Here is a 22,908-nt window from a genome sequence, read left to right as displayed (position 1 = left end):
TTTCTTGCTGTGCTCTGTCCGATGAAATTATTACCATACACAGCGCAAATGTTTCTGGTAGCCTCCGCTGTTATCACCCCACTGTTGATCTAAAACAGAAGAATATGTCGGATAAGTTCCTATTTCTCCACTTGGCACTCCATTTTCTATCGTCCACAGCTCCATTCGCTATCTCCAAATGACAATGTGTAAACTGAAATAGCAGCAGTGAATTACACATAAAAATGCAATCGATAAATAAACTCATAGCAATTGTAATACCAAAATGCAAATCAAAAACGCTACAAAATTATGCATCCACCAATTAATATGATGGAGCAATGGCAAGCTGATTACTCTTCCGACTATTGTTTGAAAACAAAAACTTGTCACAGATTTCTGATTTACATTACTGAGCCATTCAAATTCGATGACTTCATTATATAATTTATAGGCACAAAAAAATCAACGGTCAATCAGTGCAAGGTAGAGCAGTGCTACTACGTTATTGCTTCTTTAATCGAAAACATAACTAATGAGTTAATTAAAATGAAAAAGTGTTTATATGGCTACATGCTAGAGCTATTTGCGGTTTTTTTCTCTATAAATGACTAATTATTTTTATTCAAGAATTCTTGTATAAGAGGAGTCGTTAAGAGGAAGCAGCTTTAATCTAGTTTTAACCCACTTTCGGTATCTTTCAAGTGATGAAAACCGCAACAGTTACGTCAGAATGATTTATTAATCACGTCTAGTTTCATGACTTCGTAGTCACATCTTCAGGTAACAAACTGTTGACCCAAAGAAGATTCAGTAACCTTAATTAGAACCATCTTAAAATAAAACACCAAAGTGATAAAATTTACGTTTGTGGAGTTTTGCTAGGATACAGATCCTCATTCTTAAGGGTTGCTTCCGCATTTCGGATGCCTGTTCTTATTCAAAAATTCTTGTTTCTGGGCTGTGTCTTGCTCCGGTTACTTTATTCATTACGGCTGCGTACTCTCTGACGACAATTTCGTGTGGAAGGTAGAGAACTATTATTTGCCGATATGGAGTTTTCAGGACATTAGTTTTTGAAAGGTCCATATATCTCACATGTACCTCAGAATTTTATCAATTACACTTTTTGTTAGGATCACAGTCACTGCAGCTTCTTTAGCACAAAAGTTTGTTGCTTGAAGATGTGATTGCAACGTCGCGAAGCTGTTGTTGTTGTTGTTGTTGTGGTCTTCACTCCTGAGACTGGTTTGATGCAGCTCTCCATGCAACTTTATCCTGTGCAAGCTTCTTCATTTCCCAGTACCTACTGCAGCCTACATCCTTCTGAATCTGCTTAGTGTATTCATCTCTTGGTCTCCCTCTACGATTTTTACCCTCCACGGTGCCCTCCAGTGCTAAATTTGTGATCCCTTGATGCCTCAGAACATGTCCTACCAACCGGTCCCTTCTTCTTGTCAAGTTGTGCCACAAACTCCTCTTCTCCCCAATTCTACTCAGTACCTCCTCATTTGTTGTGTGATCTACCTATCTAATCTTCAGCATTCTTCTGTAGCACCACATTTCGAAAGCTTCTATTCTCCTCTTGTCCAAACTATTTATCGTCTATGTTTCACTTCCATACATGGCTACACTCCATACAAATACTTTCAGAAACGACTTCCTGACACTCGAATCTATACTCGATGTTAACAAATTTCTCTTCTTCAGAAACGCTTTCCTTGCCATTGCCAGTCTACATTTTATACCCTCTCTACTTCGACCATCATCAGTTGAAACGTCCCCTTAAAAAAATTATACATGACTGTGCTTATACTGACACACAATATTTTTAGCGCAACGCAATCTGACTTTCAAAAATCCCTACAAAAGAATGGCCCTGACTAACATTAATCTATTGTTGTTGTTGTGGTCTTCAGTCCTGAGACTGGTTTGATGCAGCTCTCCATGCTACTCTATCCTGTGCAAGCTTCTTCATCTCCCAGTATCTACTGCAACCTACATCCTTCTGAATCTGCTTAGTGTATTCATCTCTTGGTCTCCCTCTACGATTTTTACCCTCAACACTGCCCTCCAATGCTAAATTTGTGATCCCTTGATGCCTCAAAACATGTCCTACCAACTGATCCCTTCTTTTAGTCAAGTTGTGCCACAAACTTCTCTTCTCCCCAATCCTATTCAATACCTCCTCATTAGTTACGTGTTCTACCCACCTTATCTTCAGCATTCTTCTGTAGCACCACATTTCGAAAGCTTCTATTCTCTTCTTGTCCAAACTAGTTATCGTCCATGTTTCACTTCCATACATGGCTACACTCCATACAAATACTTTCAGAAACGACTTCCTGACACTTAAATCTATACTCGATGTTAACAAATTCCTCTTCTTGAGAAACGCTTTCCTTGCCATTGCCAGTCTACATTTTATATCCTCTCTACTTCGACCATCATCAGTTATTTTGCTCCCCAAATAGCAAAACTCCTTTACTACTTTAAGTGTCTCATTTCCTAATCTAATTCCCTCAGCATCACCCGACTTAATTTGACTACATTCCATTATCCTCGTTTTGCTTTTGTTGATGTTCATGTTATATCCTCCTTTCAAGACACTGTCCATTCCGTTCAACTGCTCTTCCAAGTCCTTTGCTGTCTCTGACAGAATTACAATGTCATCGGCGAACCTCAAAGTTTTTACTTCTTCTCCATGAATTTTAATACCTACTCCGAATTTTTCTTTTGTTTCCTTTACTGCTTGCTCAATATACAGATTGAATAACATCGGGGAGAGGCTACAACCCTGTCTTACTCCTTTCCCAACCACTGCTTCCCTTTCATGCCCCTCGACTCTTATAACTGCCATCTGGTTTCTGTACAAACTGTAAATAGCCTTTCGTTCCCTGTATTTTACCCCTGCCACCTTCAGAATTTGAAAGAGAGTATTCCAGTTAACATTGTCAAAAGCTTTCTCTAAGTCTACAAATGCTAGAAACGTAGGTTTGCCTTTTCTTAATCTTTCTTCTAAGATAAGTCGTAAGGTCAGTATTGCCTCACGTGTTCCAACATTTCTACGGAATCCAAACTGATCTTCCCCGAGGTCGGCTTCTACCAGTTTTTCCATTCGTCTGTAAAGAATTCGCGTTAGTATTTTGCAGCTGTGACTTATTAAACTGATAGTTCGGTAATTTTCACATCTGTCAACACCTGCTTTCTTTGGGATTGGAATTATTATATTCTTCTTAAAGTCTGAGGGTATTTCGCCTGTTTCATACACCTTGCTCACCAGATGGTAGAGTTTTGTCAGGACTGGCTCTCCCAAGGCCGTCAGTAGTTCCAATGGAATGTTGTCTACTCCGGGGGCCTTGTTTCGACTCAGGTCTTTCAGTGCTCTGTCAAACTCTTCACGCAGTATCTTATCTCCCATTTCGTCTTCATCTACATCCTCTTCCATTTCCATAATATTGTCCTCAAGTACATCGCCCTTGTATAAACCCTCTATATACTCCTTTCACCTTTCTGCCTTCCCTTCTTTGCTTAGAACTGGGTTGCCATCTGAGCTCTTGATATTCATACAAGTGGTTCTCTTCTCTCCAAAGGTCTCTTCAATTTTCCTGTAGGCAGTATCTATCTTACCCCTAGTGAGACAAGCCTCTACATCCTTACATTTGTCCTCTAGCCATCCCTGCTTAGCCATTTTGCACTTCCTGTCGATATCATTTTTGAGACGTCTGTATTCCTTTTTGCCTGCTTCATTTACTGCATTTTTGTATTTTCTCCTTTCATCAATTAAATTCAATATTTCTTCTGTTACCCAAGGATTTCTATTAGCCCTCGTCTTTTTACCTACTTGATCCTCTGCTGCCTTCACTACTTCATCCCTCAGAGCTACCCATTCTTCTTCTACTGTATTTCTTTCCCCCATTCCTGTCAATTGTTCCCTTATGCTCTCCCTGAAACTCTGTACAACCTCTGGTTCTTTCAGTTTATCCAGGTCCCATCTCCTTAAATTCCCACCTTTTTGCAGTTTCTTCAGTTTCAATCTGCAGTTCATAACCAATAGATTGTGGTCAGAATCCACATCTGCCCCAGGAAATGTCTTACAATTTAAAACCTGGTTCCTAAATCTCTGTCTTACCATTATATAATCTATCTGATACCTATTAGTATCTCCAGGATTCTTCCAGGTATACAACCTTCTTTTATGATTCTTGAACCAAGTGTTGGCTATGATTAAGTTATGCTCTGTGCAAAATTCTACAAGGCGGCTTCCTCTTTCATTCCTTCCCCCCAATCCATATTCACCTACTATGTTTCCTTCTCTCCCTTTTCCTACTGACGAATTCCAGTCACCCATGACTATTAAATTTTCGTCTCCTTTCACTACCTGAATAATTTCTTTTATCTCGTCATATATTTCATCTATTTCTTCATCATCTGCAGAGGTAGTTGGCATATAAACTTGTACTACTGTAGTAGGCATGGGCTTTGTGTCTATCTTGGCCACAATAATGCGTTCACTATGCTGTTTGTAGTAGCTTACCCGCACTCCTATTTTTTTATTCATTATTAAACCTACTCCTGCATTACCCCTATTTGATTTTGTATTTATAACCCTGTAATCACCCGACCAAAAGTCTTGTTCCTCCTGCCACCGAACTTCACTAATTCCCACTATATCTAACTTTAACCTATCCATTTCCCTTTTTAAATTTTCTAACCTACCTGCCCGATTAAGGGATCTGACATTCCACGCTCCGATCCGTAGAACGCCAGTTTTCTTTCTCCTGATAACGACGTCCTCCTGAGTAGTCCCCGCCCGGAGATCCGAATGGGGGACTATTTTACCTCCGGAATATTTTACCCAAGAGGACGCCATCATCATTTAATCATACAGTAGAGCTGCATGTCCTCGGGAAAAATTACGGCTGTAGTTTCCCCTTGCTTTCAGCCGTTCGCAGTACCAGCACAGCAAGGCCGTTTTGGTTAATGTTACAAGGCCAGATCAGTCAATTATCCAGACTGTTGCCCCTGCAACTATTGAAAAGGCTGCTGCCCCTCTTCAGGAACCACATGTTTGTCTGGCCTCTCAACAGATACCCCTCCGTTGTGGTTGCACCTACGGTACGGCCATCTGTATCGCTGAGGCACGCAAGCCTCCCCACCAGCGGCAAGGTCCATGGTTCATGGGGGGCATTAATCTATACCTTTCACAAATCACTTACCTTACCAAAAATCTTCGTTACTCGAAGTACTGCAATACAGCGAGCGCCACTACTGCCAGCTAAATAAAAGATTCAAACTACTGAAAGCACTAACTACTGATAGGCATATTTAGCAAATGAAAGATTTTAATAGAGAACAAACAATGTATTTACCTTAATAGTGTTCAAAAGTCATAATATATATATTAGTTCATGACATCCAGTCTTAAAAGTTTCAAAACTCCACCATTTCTCTCCACACATCTACAACTGCTGGCGGCTCACCTCCAACTGCACAGCGCTACGCGCTGTTAACATCCAGCTGCCCAACACTAAAATGGCAGACAACAATGCAAACTAGCCACAGACTGCACACAGCACAGCCAGTGATTTTCATACAGAGCGCTACCTGGCGTTACCAATATAAAAACCTAAACAGCCTACTTACACAGTTATTTTGCTCCCCAAATGGCAAAACTCCTTTAATACTTTAAGTGTCTCATTCCCTAATCTAATTCCCTCAGCATCACCCGACTTAATTCGACTGTCACGAAGCTAGTCTTAATTAATCAATCATTTTGACGCAGCTATTGCCGTTTTCATCAATTGAAATTTATTCTCACAGCTGTGGTTGCCCCTCGTGCCAACTGATTTATAACTTCTAGTCCCTCTGAGACATTTTATTTCCACGAATAGAGTGTCGAAGAGTTCTATAGTTGCATGTTATCCCCCTTTCTGTTTCACGTTAGACTCTTCCTCCTTCTCGCGTTGTAATTGCGAGTGCCCCTGTCGCTCTCGGAAGAGACGGACTGTGTCTTCAGCGACACGCTGTCTACCGCCGAGTGCCGGCAGCGCCCTCACCGTACGTGTCGCTCCAGAGCGCCCAGACGTGGCCGCCGGCGCTGGCGAGCACCTCGTTGCAGAAGGGGTTGCGCGCGATGCACGAGACGGGCCCGTCGTGCAGCGTGGCGTGCCACAGGTAGGTGCCCGCCTGCGAGTCGACGGGCGCGCCCGAGCGCGTCTCGATGCCGTCCCAGGCGAGGCGCAGCACGGCGCCCGTCGCGGTGCCCATGCCCAGCTGCTGGCGCGGCTCGGCGCCCTCGCCCTCCGGCAGCTCGCAGAGGCCCTGGTAGCGGTCGCGCCGCGCCGCGTCCGTCGCCACGCCGCCGCCCGCCGCCAGCGCCACCGACGGGTCGCAGTCCGCGCGTGCCTGCAGCTCGTACCTGCCCCCAGCACGGCTACTCTTAACCTTTTTTTTTTCTTTATTGAATTTCGATTCCCCCCGAAGGCGGCGCGCTGGCAGCAGCGTAGTATGTCGCTCTTCAGCCTACGGACTTTGTTAAAAAGATGAAGAGAATGAATAATAAAAACAGGCGATAAAATCGGAGACTTAAATAGGAACATGGCGAAAAAAAAATCGTGGAACTTAAAACATAGAACAAAGGGATGATGATGCTCATAAAATACATACGAAGCAGACAGGTAAAATAGACAGACAATTAAAAAAAAAACACGGCGACAGTCTGGTGTCTGTTCGCAAAAGACATAAAATTCACACCCAGCGACAGCACGGTTTCTGTTCGCAACACTAGAAAGACGAACAACACTGAACAATCACTGGAACACTGCACTAAAAAGTTGGCAATTGTGACATACCACAGCCAAGAGCAGGCGGGGGGGGGGGGGGGGGGGAAACTGGACAGATGATGCGAAAATAAAAAAAAGGGGTGAAGGAAAGGAAAAGCGACGGGGGAGAGGGGAGAAAGGAACCGGTGAAGGATGAGGAACCAGAAGAGGGGTGGGGGATGCTGGGCAGACGCCACAGGGAGTGGGGAAGGCAGAGGAGGGGAATACAAAAGGACTCGGGGGGGGGGGGGAGAGGTTTGACGGAGAGAAAACAGGATGGCAGGGGGAGGGGGAAGAGGGAGCCCAGGGAAAGGACGGAGGAAAGGAGGTGGGTTGAGGATCAGAGTTGATAGGAGGAATAGATGGAGGGAGAGAGGGCATCATCCGGGAGGGGGAGTTGATGGAAGCCACCTTGGAAAAGGAGATGAAGGGTGTAGAGATGGAGGGTAGGAGGGACACAACAGTGAAGGCGTGGCAGGGGGCAGGGACGGGGGAGGAGAGGGGCAACCAGGGGGTGAGGGGGATCAAGGCGGCGGGAGGTGTAGAGTATGCGGATATGTTCGAGGAATAGGAGCAGATGGGGAAAAGGAATGAGGTCCTAGAGGATCTGCGTGGGGGACGGGAGGCGTATATGGAAGGTGAGGCAGAATGCATGACGCTCGAGGATCTGGAGGGACTTATAGAATTTGGGGAGGGGGGGGGGCAGATATCCAGGTGGGGCTGGCATAACAGAGGATGGGACGGATTAAGGATTTGTAGGTGTGGAGGATGGTAGAGGGGTGCAACCCCCATGTCCAGACAGAGGAGTTTGAGGAGTCAGAGGCGGTTATGGGCTTTGGATTGGATGGAGCGGAGATGAGGGATCCAGGTGAGGTGACGGTCAATGCTGAGGCCAAGGTAGGTAAGGGTAGGGGTCTCTTAACCTTTCGAGCCAGTAGCTTTTATTAATTTTGTTTCCAAGTCCCGGAGCCATTAGCAGCAAACCACCGCTGTCGTTGCAAGACAGAGATATCTAGTGGTACACTTAGGTACTTCTACGAATGTAGCGCATAGTGGCCGTCACTTAGGCCGTGTCGTAAGTGAGCGACAGAAGCGAGCTACAGCTTCAAGCGACAAAATACAACCGCAGGTGTAGTTACGAAAGTGTCCTACGTGAGCGACATCTCTGTCACTGCCTGTCTCCCGCTGCAACCGACGACGTTTGAATTGAAACGTGTTTCAATCTTTTCGCTGCAGCACGCGCTACACAGAGCAACAGCCACGTGTCTTCTTGGCAAAGCAGTGGAGCGGACGCGACGGCAGCTATGAATTACTTAACATCCGATTTTAAGAAAACTACTCGATGAAAAAATTTGATTCTTCCGCAACGTATAGCTTGATATCTCTAAATGATAAAGGTCAGAATTTATTTTCGTTATTCGTCATAGTTACTGTCCTGCACGAAATTGAGTACATGGCTGCACGAAATTTTTAAGAATTTGCAGAGGTAAAATCACATTCTATAGACTTTCCGTATAGTTCATTTAAGGTCATACATTATTGCGTATGAAATGTAACCAATATATCTAAATTGTATTTAAAGTTGAGACCGGAATGATCTCTCTTTTCATTATTGATATATTGGTTGTTACATCCGCGGACGGGTCGCTCGCGGCGCGTCCGAAACTTTCCTTCGCTTCGGGAATCAAGTGATAGTAAAAATCGTCGTATCTCATAATGGTTCAAGATATCGAAACGACGAATTTTGGAAATGACAGCACGCAGGAAGGACTATTTTATCATATGATTAACACTCGATACGCTTTTGTAAACGCGTGAGCAGAGCGAAAACAAGACTCCTATGAGGTTTTGTCCAAATTTTCATATCCAAACAAGGGGAGAGAAACAGGTAAACGGGGTATCAAAGTGACCAGCATGAGATCTAGTTTGGCCTGGGTGTTGTGTGATGTCCTTAGGTTAGTTAGGTTTAAGTAGTTCTAAGTTCTAGGGGACTGATGACCATAGAAGTTAAGTCCCATAGTGCTCAGAGCCATTTGAACCATCTAGTTTGGCACGAAAATATTTAACTGCTTGAAACTAATCAGGGTAATGTACGAAAACAAAATTGAAATATTTCATGAAACGCTGCGGTAAATGAAGTGTCAAAAATGTCACCTGTTCAAGACCTAGCTATTTTGCACATAAAAAGATACATTGGTGCGGTATTTAAATATCAAAAAGTCTTCCTTAGAAGCAAGTACGTCAGGAAGGCAAACGAGGAGTCAGTAAGATCATGCTTCCTGAATAAAACTTGAAATTCAAAAATGGAAGAAATCAGTCAAATATTTTATGAAACGATTTACGTAAAAGAAATAAGTAGATCAGAGAAACGTTCTATGTGCTTTTGAATGATGCTCGAAATCATGAACAGAAAATGAGTTCACCAAATGTTTCCCTAATATTTTTTATTTCATACTTTTAGACAAATCATTACACAAAACGTTTGACTTTCTTTTCAAAAATATTGTAAGCTTTACTTTTACAGACTATTTAGAGTAATTGAAACGCTTGGCCTTAACACTGACTTCTGATGAATTACGTTTGCAACATCAAATATCTATAAAATTTCATGGTTCATTATAATTTATTAGGAATTAAATGTGTGTGATATACTGGGTTAGGTGTGAAGATCAAGGTTCTTTGGCAAGACATTAAAAATATACTTAACGATGCAGCGTAAACAGTATACATAAAACTTAGTATACAGAATCGTAACTGAGTCAGTAAAAATATGAGGACGGAGGGGAATTGAACCGAGGACATTTTTCTGTCACACATTTCTGAACAGTATTCGCTACCGCTACCCCACACCAACATATTCTTCTCTGTTGTAATACTGTGTTCTTATGGAGACATTTAGCGTAGTTAGTCATGTAATAGTCATTCCTCCGCATTTATTGGCTGTTAAAAGTTCTTGATAATGTAAAAAAAAACATTCTTATTTAATTTATTGATGAGATAGTCGAATGCTCCTCTGATCATTCACGTATATTCGAAGAACTTGTCTGGTGATCTTCGTAGTTGACGATACTTACCAAATTCTCCATGGAGATTCCTCCCTTTGTAAATTTCATGCACAGCATTCCTTCATTCCTTTTCGCTTTATTTTCTTAAGTAAACCTAATTCTGCAGCCTTACTCTCCAGCTACAGTGTTCTACAGGTCAAGGACACCGTTTTATAGAAACAGCTGGTTGGCTCTAGGCAGCCATCTTGTAGCGCGACATGGTCGCTCACACGCAGGACACCCAACGTTTTCGCCCGATGCTGCTGCTTGTCACTGGAGCGTCGCGTATCCAGAAGTCGCTCGCTGTCGCTCGCTTCTGTCGCTCAAGTAGGACACGGCCTTACAGTGTTCAAAGCAACAGTCGGCGCGGAGTTGTGCGATCTTTGACTGTGAAAGTTAAGTACAGACAGCCCCTGTTATACGCTGCCGTCTGTTAATAGTACGCAGTAGCAGTAATGCGTTAGCGCATCTCAAAGTGAATCATCAGTAGACCTATTGCATTCCACCTTACAGAGTCTGTATTTGCACTGTAGCGCCAAAGAAACTGGTATAGGCAAGCGTATTCAAATACAGAGATATGTAAACAGGCAGAATTCGCCACTGCGGTCGGCAACGCCTATGTAAGACAACAAGGGTCTGGTGCAGTTCAAAATGGTTCAAATGGCTCTGAGCACTATGGGACTTAAAATCTGTGGTCCTCAGTCCCCTAGAACTTAGAACTACTTAAACCTAACTAACCTATGGACATCACACACATCCATTCCCGAGGCAGGATTCGAACCTGCGACCGTAGCAGTCGCTCGGTTCCAGACTGTAGCGCCCAGAACTGCACGGCCACCCCAGCCGGCTCTACCGACAAGTGTCAGCGAGAGAACCATTCAACGAAACATCATCGATATGGACTTTCGGAGCCGAAGACCCACTGGTGTACCCTTGATGACTGCACGACACAAAGCTTTACGCCTCACTTGGGCCCATCAACACCGACATTGGACTGTTGAAGACTGAAAACATGTTGCCTGGTCAGACGAGTCTCGTTTCAAATTGTATCGAGCGGATGGACGTGCACGGGTGTGGAGATAACCTCATGAATCCATGGACCCTCCATGTCAGCAGGGGACTGTTCAAGCTGATGGAGGCTCTGTGATGGTGTGGTGCTTGTGCAGTTGGAGTGATACGGGACCCCTGATACGACTCTGATGGGTGACACATACATAAGCAACCTGCCTGATCACCTGCATCCATCCATGTCCAATGCGCATTCAGACGGACTTGGGCAATTCCAGCATTACAATGCGACACCCCACACGTCCAGAATTGCTGCAGAGTGGCTCCAGGATCACTCTAATGAGGTTAAGCACTTCCGTTGGCCACCAAACTCCCCAGACATGAACATTGTTGAGCATATCTGGGATGCCTTGCAACGTACTGTTCAGAAGACATCTCCACCCCTCGTACTCTTACGGATTTATGGACAGCCCTACAGGATTCATGGTGTCAGTTCCCTCCAGTACTACTTCAGACATTAGTGGAGCCCATACCACACCGTGTTGCGGCACTTCAGTCTGGTTGCGGGGGCCCCACACGATATTAGGCAGGTGTACCAGTTTCTTTGGCTCTTCTGTGTAAAACGCCGGGTAAGAGGTAAGAAAACGTGTCTGTCGAGGAAAAGAACCGTGTACTCTTCCATTAGAAACAAAGTGAGAGGTTTTGGATCGCTATGAGGAAAGTCGGCGTATCGTTGACATTCAGCATGCTTTGGGACTTAGATAATCTGTGAAATCAGTGTTGCAGTGAGACAAATTGCAGACATGACACAGAGGGTTGGATTCACTGATGTCGACGAACAGAATGTGTGTGACGTCCTAAACTCTCATTCCGAATATCTGAGAAACGAAAATTTGATATTTTTCAGTGAGAACAGTAATAAACAAGAAACAAAAATTGAAGAAGTTCAGCCTGCTAGAAAAATGACGGCAAGGGAAATGGCTGAGGCCTTCAGAATGATCGACGCTGCAGTGTCAGTTTCTGAAGAACATGATCCTGAAGAAGTAAGGAGTGCAATAATGAAGAGAGAAGTAGAACAGTCTCTTAAACGTGACATTATTTATTTATTTATCATATGGTTTTGTAAGTACACAAAAGTATCTCCAATCAAATGGAAATGTCCAAATGTGACAACCAGTCGACAGCACATTGAGTCATTTGATAGCAAGTTCTCAGGCCACCGTTAAATGTTCGAAGCTGGCACTCGTTAACTGTGTGATGTATTGTTTGCTCCTCCGCTCCGCAGTCGCATTCAGCAGATGGACGGAAACCCCACTTCATCATGATGTAACCACATCTTCCGTGGCCAGTCCTATAGTGGTTCATCCTCGACCAGTTTTGGTATGTAATTCGAATACTTCTACCGTCTTTGTTGGATCTTGAACCAGGTGAGCGTTGTTGGGTGGATCTTCGTTTCAGCATTGTCGCCATTTGAAGGTCACATAAAATAGAACCGATAGTTTCTAATCAACCCAGGGTGGTTTCCGTCATTTCAGACGAGATGTTGGTGTTACAAAGAGTTGTATAATCAGCTGGCAAAGAAGGCTGCACAACAACAATTGTACATTTCTTTGTAAAACAGTCTAGCACTTCAAATGAACGTCAGGCGCCTAGCGAGAACACTTCAGCTACAAAGGATTAGCATGTAAGAAAATCCGTCACGAAAACTGAACTATCAGATTCTTCCAATGTTGATGATTGATGATAATGATTGATTTTGGTAAAATGCTAAGAAACTCTCCTATTTTAAACTTAATATGTATGTAAGGAAAACATAACCCATATTTTACATATAAAGTATCTGTCGATTTACACTAATTCGGTATGCGCGGCGATGCCGCGGAACGTTAATTATGGCGTATAACGAGATATAACTGAATATCTAAAGTTATTGTAACATACATTCGAATTTTTACTACTACTTTTATGAGCGGTTTCGAAATGAAACCATTGGGCAGTATGTAGTTCTAGATTATTGAGTTTTAGGGCTTTATCCTTGTTGTTTAGGACTATAATTTGTTTTACGTATTACGAGTACATGAAAGTTTCGCAATGGGGGATTTTGTCTAGGAAATATGCGAATTTTCTTTCAGATGTATCACATGGAGTGCTGGGTGGTTGAAAACAGTATGTCCTAGTGGTTCCAAAGTAAAACTACTTCCTTAAAGCAATTTATTGCTTTCTTTTTGCCAGTTTCTTCTTGTTTCGTTGCTTACCATGATGATAAAGGTTAATTTTGTGAAAACTTTTAAAATTGTATTGTGTTTCATATTTTCGGGGCTCAAATGGTAAGCCGTCGTCACACGGGAGGAGGCAGCTAACGCTGACGTGGACGCAGATGGAATACCCGACTTCACGAAACACAGCATTGCCGGCACACGGGACGAGCCAAATCCGGCGAACAGGGGTCATACGTCGAGGTAAGTCTTCTTCGCGATGATAAAAACTGGTGAACATTGAGAGAAGTGCGCGCAGGAGCATTTTTATGATTCAGGACATCTCATTGCAATGCCACAAAGCCGGACGTTTTCACGCCAAACGTATGCACACCCTTTTCATAACAGCCAAATAAAGTTGTTGTTTACTTTCTGCTTTTTCAGGACGAATTCTGAGTGTACGATCTCTTTGATGTAAAAAAGAAAGTAACTACAGTTTCACCTGACGAGCTTTCCCTCGATAAGACGTCATGTTACCCTCCAGTTTCTTGAATATTTTCTGTTTTATGGATTGTAACCATAGCACCATGGCTCATAGTCTGTGATGAATTTGTTGAAAAATTAGAATTGTCTTGGAACACGTTCTTGCTTTCTCGATGACTTAACTGTACTTATATCTTTGACCCTCAGTATGAAGTCAGGGTATAAACTCTGCTGCCACTCTTCGCATAGGGCCGGCCGGAGTGGCCAAGCGGTTCTAGGCGCTTCAGTCCGGAACCGCGCGACTGCTACGGTCGCAGGTTCGAATCCTGCTTCGGGCATGGATGTGTGTGATGTCCTTAGGTTAGTTAGGTTTAAGTAGTTCTAAGTTCTAGGGGACTGATGACCTAAGATGTTAAGTCCCATAGTGCTCAGAGCCATTTGAACCATTTGAATCTTCGCATAGGCAAATCAATGTTCAGACTTCTGATTTGTGCTCCAGGACAACCGAAATAAGTCTTTGATTTCTTCGACTGTTCCGCGTCGATCTTCACTGATGAGATAACGTATTTTACTGATATCTTCCTTGGTTCAAGCAGCTGTAGACCGGAGCTAAACTTCACTTGACATTTCCACCCTTTCAAAACGAGAAAACCATTAGTAACCTTCAGTTTTACTAGGAGCATGTTCTTTGGCGCTGTTTGCCTGGTCATAACAGTTTCCGCCGAGCTCTCACCGAGTAGAAAAATGAAATTTCACAGCCGCTCGTTTTTCGTGAGACTCAGCCACTTTTTCGTGTCACGACTGCACTACTAAAGATCTGTCTCCGAAACCACGCTCGTAGTTGTCAGATGACGCCGCTTGGCAAACTGATTCAAAAGAGGTCCTACAACAGCTGCCTAGCTATGCAACCTGGTAGTACAGGTAAATGAAGCAGAGCATTATAATTGCAATTACTTTTTAGTCCTCCTCTTATATAACATGTAAGTGTGACAAACCAGAAGGGAAGAAATAAACGAATGCGTCTGCAGATAAGCAAGAACATTACTTTTTACTTATCTCGTGTATTCCGTGGGTCTAGCAGTGTGCATGGTGCTATTGTAGAACGGCATTAACGTACCCAGTATCTGTTCTTAAACATCAGTCCTCGCAAGTAGAAGTACAGTGGATGTTGGTGCATTTGTGCTTGTGTTTTGTCTGATCATTTTGCTTAATTTAAGATCGAAATATAATAATGTAAGTCAGATTTGTGGCGATAATTTTTGCGTTAGATTTTGTAAGCTCTCTGTTAGTAAACTGTTATCATAATTTAATTAATTTTCTGCAGTTGTACTGTTTATTTGGCAGTAGAGCTTGCGTATGGTGACTGGAATCATTTTAAACCATGGCCATGTGCCGTAACCAGTAAAATTACAACTAATGATTTTGTTACAAACATATACTGTTAATAACTGGGAAACTACTGAATGATAACAGTTCAAGTTTCATGACACTTTTGGAATTCGTTATCAAGTAATAGTCAGTATGATTCCTAGCTTTTACAGTCATATTGTTGAAATCACCTTTCTATCTTTTGTACATTAAGGCTATTACCAGCAGTAATTCTTCCAGTTATATGAAATAACCAAAGTAAGATACATTCCACATAAATCGTTTTGTTCCACCTTGTAACTAAGTGTATTATAGCCACTGTAATACCTTTACTGTGACCAAGTACCTTGTATCTATTCTAGTGAAGGTTGAAATGCTGCTGAACTGATTCAAAGAGCTACACCATTCTACAGATAAGTGATCAGTGACTCAGAGAAAGATAAACGACAGCTGTCTGGATCTGAAACATCTCTTCAGTGACGCCAGTGAGCGAAACTAACGATGTAGGGGAGGCTGATGCTGCAAGAGTGTACCACAGATCATGCTGCGTTAGTCACTATGGCATATGCTATAGATGATGTGTATGTCTCTGTTTACATGCCTTGTTGTTGTGAACAGCTTGCCAGCCCTGAAAAGAACAGGAAGCAAGGAAAGATCAGTTCTTTAGAACAGTGCATCAAAGCAGAAACCACTTTCTTGCTTCTTATTTTCACTCATGATTTGAAAATACTACTTGCAAAGTGCTGTTGTGCTGGCCTCTTCAACACTTCACTGCAAGAGATGTTGCTCCATAAAGCCAAAGCGCTGGGCAAGTCACTTGGAAGTGAGTGACCTGCAAGGAACTGACTCACCACTCCTGACTCAGGAGTCACAATGCTTTGTGCTCTTGTATCACTCACTCATTCAGTTCCCAGCAGCTGCTCACCACTCTCTGCTCTCCAACTGTTCAGAGTTCACCACTCCGTTACTCACTGAGTGCTCCCCTTCCACTCACCGTTCACTACTCCACTACCCATTTACCGCTCACTGCTCCCGTACTATTCCCGAATGGATAAAAAAAGGAAAATGCCATTATTATCAGAAGATAACTTCCAGTTTTACTGGCTCTTTAGCAAACTTGAAGAGGTGTATAAACTCCAAGTATCCAACAGCCCCTCTGGAATGGTGCTGGTTGTTCCTGACCAGATCCTGATTTAATTTCTTTTGTGATGCATACATTCCCAACAGCAGGTTTTCGTTCGACAATGAACCATTAGTAAATTGTTATAAAGACGATCACATTAAATAAAATTATGACATTAGTTAGACAAAATACAAAACAATCGTAAATATGCTTTGCACAAGCCATAATTTACAAATTCAAAAACTTTACCAAACTTTCTAATGCCCAGTTGTTTGATAAGATTGAAAACTGACTTGATAACTACAAAGGAAATGACAGGGAGACAACTGTAAGTAACATTAGTTTTTATACACTCGCAGGACATTGTATAAATGAGAAGACTCAGTTAAAATTTTAAATTTTAGAGTGACTGAAGTCTCAAGGAAAATACATTGCAAGAAATATTTCAGACTGTGTAAAAGCTATTACCATCAAACATAGTATGAAGTTTAAAATCACTGCCATAATAGTGGACAATACTTGAAATATGAAATTAGGTGCCATGTTTTTGAACGTTCTTCGAGGCCCATGCTTTGCACATTCTTTAAACATCATTGCGCAACATGCAATACAAAGGCAGATACAAAAAAAAAAAATGAAAGAGGACTTATGTTTTTTCAAAAAGAGTACTTTTGCCTTAATCAGACTTGTTGAAATGCGATCAGATTAAATAAAAAAATCACTAACCAGTCATCGCCTTAATGGATGCGAATTCTTCAATTTGAGAAGAGTAAAATGGTACCGTCATTCAGCTCCAAGAACTCCATGACCCAGGGTTGCAGCAGTTGTTGGACCAGATTTATATTTCATCAGTTAAAGCTTCCTGGCTGAGAGGCCGTGCTCGATGTACGAAACTGCTTCCTGACGTTTCGTCTCCAACTGCAGAAGACATCTTCCGAGGTTAAACGGCTACTGGCACTAAGGCTCGAGGGACTTTCGCATATATAGAGCGCATAGAGGGCACCACCATATGTCACCCGATGGTGACTGTATCTCTGAATGGAAACACAGTTCTCGATTAAAAATAGTCGATTGTCATTTTTTTGAAGGAAAGTCGACATCTATATTCTATCTAATTTCAAACGTTCTTTTTTTCTATTAAAATTATTATTGTATTTATGAATCTCTATTGCTTCTCTAGACATGCGTGCATGATTATGCAATGTCCTCACCGAATTTTATTTTGTGGTTGCCACCTCGAAAAACATGTTTTGCTACGGCTGATTTTTCGGTGTGTTCCAGACGACTGTTCCCTTTGTCTTCGGCTACCCGCGTATCGTCCCTTCTTTTTGTGGTTCCAACATACAGTTGTTCGCAACTGCATGGAGTTTTATATACTCCAAATGTTGGTAAGCAGTGCAGTGCCTCTTCTGCCGTTTTTAAATATTTCTTATCATCTTCTCGGTGGGTCTAAAGATCGTTTCGACCCCATCTTGGCCAAAACTTTTCTGATGCGATCCGTAACTTTATTAAAGAATGGGAGAAAATCTTTTGTCAGATGGCAGCTGTTGTTCAAAATGGTTCAAACGGCTCTGAGCACTATGGGACTCAACTGCTGTGGTCATAAGTCCCCGAGAACTTAGAACTACTTAAACCTAACTAACCTAAGGACAGCACACAACACCCAGCCATCACGAGGCAGAGAAAATCCCTGACCCCGCTGGGAATCGAACCCGGGAACCCGGGCGTGGGAAGCGAGAACGCTACGGCACGACCACGAGATGCGGGCACAGCTGTTGTTGCTCAGTACCTCCGACCTCTTCTCTTCTTTCACGAAGTGCTCGATCAATCTCCTTACTATCACATGCATTTTTCTTGAATGCCGATTGTAAGTGATTTAATACATCCTACAAATAGACCGGCTTTCAGATTTTGTTGTCTCTGTCCATCAAGATTATACTGACATCTCTTTTTTGTCTAGAATGATGGTTTGATTCCTTGTGGAGGTACTGATTAGTGTGTGTATCCTTGCCTTCCGTATATCTTATGACGAAAAAAAATAAAAATGAAATGATCGTATGGCATTGTTGGCCGGGAGGCACCATTCGGGTTCGCCCGCCAAGTGCAAGTCTTATTTCAGTCGACGCTACACTGGGCGACTTGCGTGCCGATGATGAGGATAAAATGATGATGAGGACAACACAACACCTAGAGTCCACGAGAGGAGAAAATCTCCAATGCGGCCGGGAATCGAACCCGTGCCCGCTGCGTGGGAGGCAAGCACGTTATCACTTTTTTTTTTGCAGTTTGTTCGTAATTGTTCGTTGTATTTGATCGTGGCGGACGTCAGGTGACATCCGTTGGAGTTCGTCATTGATCCGTTCGCTCAATTTTTTTAAATTTATTTTTTATTACAGAGGCCAGCCAGCTCTCTGACCGAACACGCTGAGCTACCGCGCGGCACATTAAGTTGACAGTGGCTCTTTTCGCCATCATAAATCGTCTCTTTGGGTTAATACCACTAGGATGCTCAAGAAGACATGATGTACTAAGAAGACACCCAGCTCCTCTCCACCGTGAGTCCACACTAAAACGGTATCGTTCACATAGTGGTACCACTTGCTGGTCTTTACTGGCGGTCTGCAGCGCCCACTGTTCGAAGAACTCCAATAAATAAATTGGTAACAGCTGGATTAAGAGGGTCGCCATTTTTTCGTAAAATTCATTGCTGTATTTGAAATAGGTTGTGGTAAGGCAGTGTCTAAATGCAGCCACTATGTCAGTCGAAAAAAATCTACTACGTACTAAATAGCTATGTTTACAAGAACCACTGTCACTACATCAAGGCTTACAAGAATATCACTTGGCATGACGTTAATGTCCAGTTTTTCAACAAAATATACAGAGTTTTTAATGTAATGTCGGTTTTACCAATAGACGGCTGCAGCAAGGAGATGAGATATCGGGCCGCTTCATGGGTGGGAGATCCCATAGCACACACAATCAGTCTCAGAGGAACATTTGGCTTATACGCTTTTGGTAGGCCACATAGTCCGAGTGAATGAGCTTCTGTTTATCAGAGTTGTTTTTTATCGTCTGAAGAGAAAGAAGACTGTTTTACAAGTTGATTGGTGGTTCTAAAAACTTTTGTTGTAGGATCTTTCTGAAGCTTTTTATAAGCAGTGAGATCCAAAAGATCACTAATCTTCTTGTGATAATGTTGGCTCCCCATCAAAACTGTGACATTACCCCTGTCCAGTTGTAAGTTCATACAGTGATGTCCTTATCCACCTTGATCTGTCTCAGCTCCTTTCTTTCCGCTTCAGAGAAATAACTGCTACATTAAATGTATTCGCAATTGCGAATATGAACAACCATCAGGTGCAGACTGGAATGACTACAATGAAAATTTGTGCCGCACCGGGTCTAGAAACCGAATTTCCCGGTTATTGCGTGCGCTCGTCTTACCTTTTTTATCTTATTTTATTCGTTATTTTTCGTTGTGTTTGTTCAGGGCGGACGTCCCATGACCCTTTCACTCAGTTTTTTTTTTTTTTTTTTTTTTTTTTTTTTAGAGGGCAGTTATCCCTCTGACTGAACACGCTGAGCTACCGTGCCGGCTGACACTATTTGGCTATCCGTGCACGGCTCGCGTCCAGACCCAAACTTCCACATGTCAACCACGCACGCGTCTACAACCTGTACTCGTACATCCATTATGTATATTCCCGTACATGTGAGACATTTCACTTGGAAGTCGCTTTCCCGAAGTCGGCAAATAAATACGGTATTGAAAAGTTCTGGATGCATGTCCAAAGGAACTTTAGTACTCCAGGGAAGCATCCTAGGGCCCCTACTGTTTAACCTCTACATAAACGATCTCCCAGCCACACACAACACAACGATGGCAATCTACGCGGATGACACAGCCATCCTCGAGCTAGACTGGAAACCATCACACATTACGTCACGCTTACAGACCGCACTCAGAGTGGCTGAGCCTTGGTTAGAGAAATAGCGTCTTAGAGTAAACGTCGACAAGTGCGAAGCCGTTCTGTTCACTAGAAGACCGAAGCAACTGCGCAAACACCGATACTGCAGACCAATAACTCTACATGCAAGCCCAATACGTTTCCGCGAGAAAGTCAAATACCTCGGTGTCTGGCTGGACCGGAAATTACTCTGGGGGGACCACATACAACACATGACCAACAGAGCAAGCGCGAGGCTCAAACAACTCTACCCTATGCTCAACAGGCGTAGCACACTGAACAGAAGGGTGACGAGGTCCAAGTACATGACACTTATTCGACTCCTGAAGCTGGCCGGTGTGGCCAAGCGGTTCTAGGCGCTTCAGTCTGGAACCGCGCGACCGCTACGGTCGCAAGTCCGAAACCAGCCTCGGGCATGGATGTGTGCGATGTCTTAGGTTAGTTATGTTTAAGCAGTTCTAAGTTCTAGGGGACTGATGACCTCAGATGTTAAGTCCCATAATGCTCAGAGCCATTTGAACCATTTCGACCCCTGATGACGTACGCGGCCTCTGTCTGGGGATACGCTGCGGCCACACGCCTGCGCCGTCTGCAGATCATACAAAACAAAGAACTCAAAATCATAAGCAATGCTCCACGATACACACGCATCGCGGACCTTCACCGGGAATACCGACTTGAGACTCTCACGGAGGTCATCCACAAACTCACCAAAAGACTATACAGGAACTCCAGACATTCGCAGAACCCGTTTATTCTGTATTTGGGGAACTACGAGCGCAACCAGTAGACGGAAGGCCTCAGAAGATATGTCTCCCGCAGATGGAGACGAAACGTCAGGTGAAAATTTTATACATCGACCACGGCCTCTCAGCCCGGAAGTTTTAACTGAAGACAACACCGGCCGTGAAAGCCTACATTGTATGAGGAAAGTGAGTGTTTGTTAAACTTTCTTCTTGCGCAGTCCGTCCAGTCGCCGAACCATAACTGACATCTCCTCCCCATAGAGGCGTTTGATCATACAATGTACAGCCGGCGTCTTCTTCAGTTAAAACTTCCGGGCTGAGAGGCCGTAGTCGATGTATAAAACTGCTTCCTGACGATTAGTCTCCAACTGCGGGAGACATCTTCCGGGGAGGATATGACAGTTTGGTTTCGGCGACTGGTGGTACTGCGCAAGAAGATAGCTCAACAGCTGTGTACTCTCAGTTTCCTGTTACGCTGCCGGGAAATTGCGACAATTACTAAATTTCTGATGACGAGAATGTTTTAGATAATCAGCTATTATGAAACCGTTGTTCTATGTTCTAGCGTTTCTAAATAGTACAAAACTGCGTTTTCTGGATTTTCTCATATTGAGGAAAGAAAGTATCAGGTCCACAATGACTTACCGAAAGGTGGTGACGATAAAAAGTTATTCAAGGCAGATATTAACTTCTGTGATGAATATACTAGCAGAGAGTATTAAAACGCCTTTAATATAAAACGAATGAAACTTTTTCTGTTTGGTTCCCATTGCTTCCAGGATTTCAATAAAACTTTACATTTCAGTCATTCAACTCATAAAAAAGTCAGAGTGTAACAGTAAGTAGGTACATAAAACGCAATTATCACAGAGGAACAGTCTTATATATGATACTGGGAAAATGTAGTCAGTCTGCAAAGGACACTGCTTAAAAGTCGCTTTTGTATCCCATCTGAGAATATTGCTCAAACGTCTGGGATCCGTATCAGAATTTACTAACAGGACATACTGAACGTGTACAAAGAACGGCGGCACGATGTGTTTACCTCACTCGGCGAAAGCGTCACGGAATTGCTGGAAAATCCTTATTGACACACTCTACGAGGACAGACCACTACATGTGAAGAATCTACAGTACGGGCGGGCAGACACCAAACATCCCCACTGTAACCAACGGAACAGACAGCTTCTTCGACAGCTTTTGGGATGTAAAAGAATCGGACATAAATCACTTATTGCACAGTATCTGAAATATCTGTGGACTCATCAAGTGCGATGGAAAATGCAACGGAGTCCTGCACTTTACTTACCGACTGTCAGTGAACGCTTATGCGGCGACGTACAGATTACAGAGAAAGGCTGATTATAATGTTACTTAAAATCCGTCTTGATTGCAAAAAAATTTTTTATTATTCATATGACCGGTTTCGGTTCATTCAGAACCATCTTCAGATCTGTAAAAATAATTATACTAATTTACTATTTCACGGAAACAAATGTTTTTCATCCTATCTAATGAACATCAAATGTACCAGAACGTACCTGATATTTCAGTTACAGGAGTAACCCGTCCAAATCCAGCACCTTTCACATGCTACGTCACATAAAATTGGTTGGCAGAGTGCACGTCATTTATATTAATTATAACACTATAACCGACAGGTGGCGTCTGGTACATTTGTTACATTCCATTTGTACATACTGTATTCAGTATATCTTTTTATATTAAAAATATTTGGTTAAAATATGTAGATGTCAAAGTTAAAATCTGTACTTGTCAGGATTAAAAAGCAGTAAAATTATCATTTTTATACGATCTAAAAGCATAGGGCGATTTATATATCTATGGTGCTGGTGTGAACTTGTTTTCCTCTACGGTCTGCTTCCGTGGTTCCCGCCATTTTGGTTTTGTGCCGCTGTGCGCTCAGTCGTCTGATGTCCATCGCCGCGGGCAAGAGGGCCGCACAGAAGGGCCCCGTCAACGACGCCAGGCGCTGCACGCGTATTTCGGCTTCTCCACCGCGCACCATCTCTCATCTCTCGGGCTGGATCTCCACACGCAACAGTTGTCATCCTAGTAGGTCGTCATAAATGCTAAAATAGGCGTTATGATTGAATTCGTTTTGTTCGTTGAGGATTAAATCCGGATCTTTATTTTTGTGGGTGTA

The 22,908-nt window shown here is 43.0% G+C and overlaps 1 protein-coding gene across 1 annotated transcript in view; it reads right to left on the bottom strand.

The window, feature by feature from the left end:
- Nucleotides 1-22,908, bottom strand: part of LOC126185830 (dynein axonemal intermediate chain 3-like) — a 181,476-nt gene that overhangs the window by 11,637 nt on the left and 146,931 nt on the right. The window contains exon 5 of the mRNA XM_049928164.1: nt 6,039-6,303. Coding sequence (XP_049784121.1) covers nt 6,039-6,303 — 265 coding nt within the window. The remainder of the gene's footprint in view (nt 1-6,038; nt 6,304-22,908) is intronic.

The sequence above is a fragment of the Schistocerca cancellata genome, chromosome 1, assembly GCF_023864275.1.
Source record: "Schistocerca cancellata isolate TAMUIC-IGC-003103 chromosome 1, iqSchCanc2.1, whole genome shotgun sequence".
Taxonomy (NCBI): Eukaryota; Metazoa; Arthropoda; class Insecta; order Orthoptera; family Acrididae; genus Schistocerca; species Schistocerca cancellata.
This window is presented reverse-complemented; position numbering and strand designations above follow the sequence as displayed.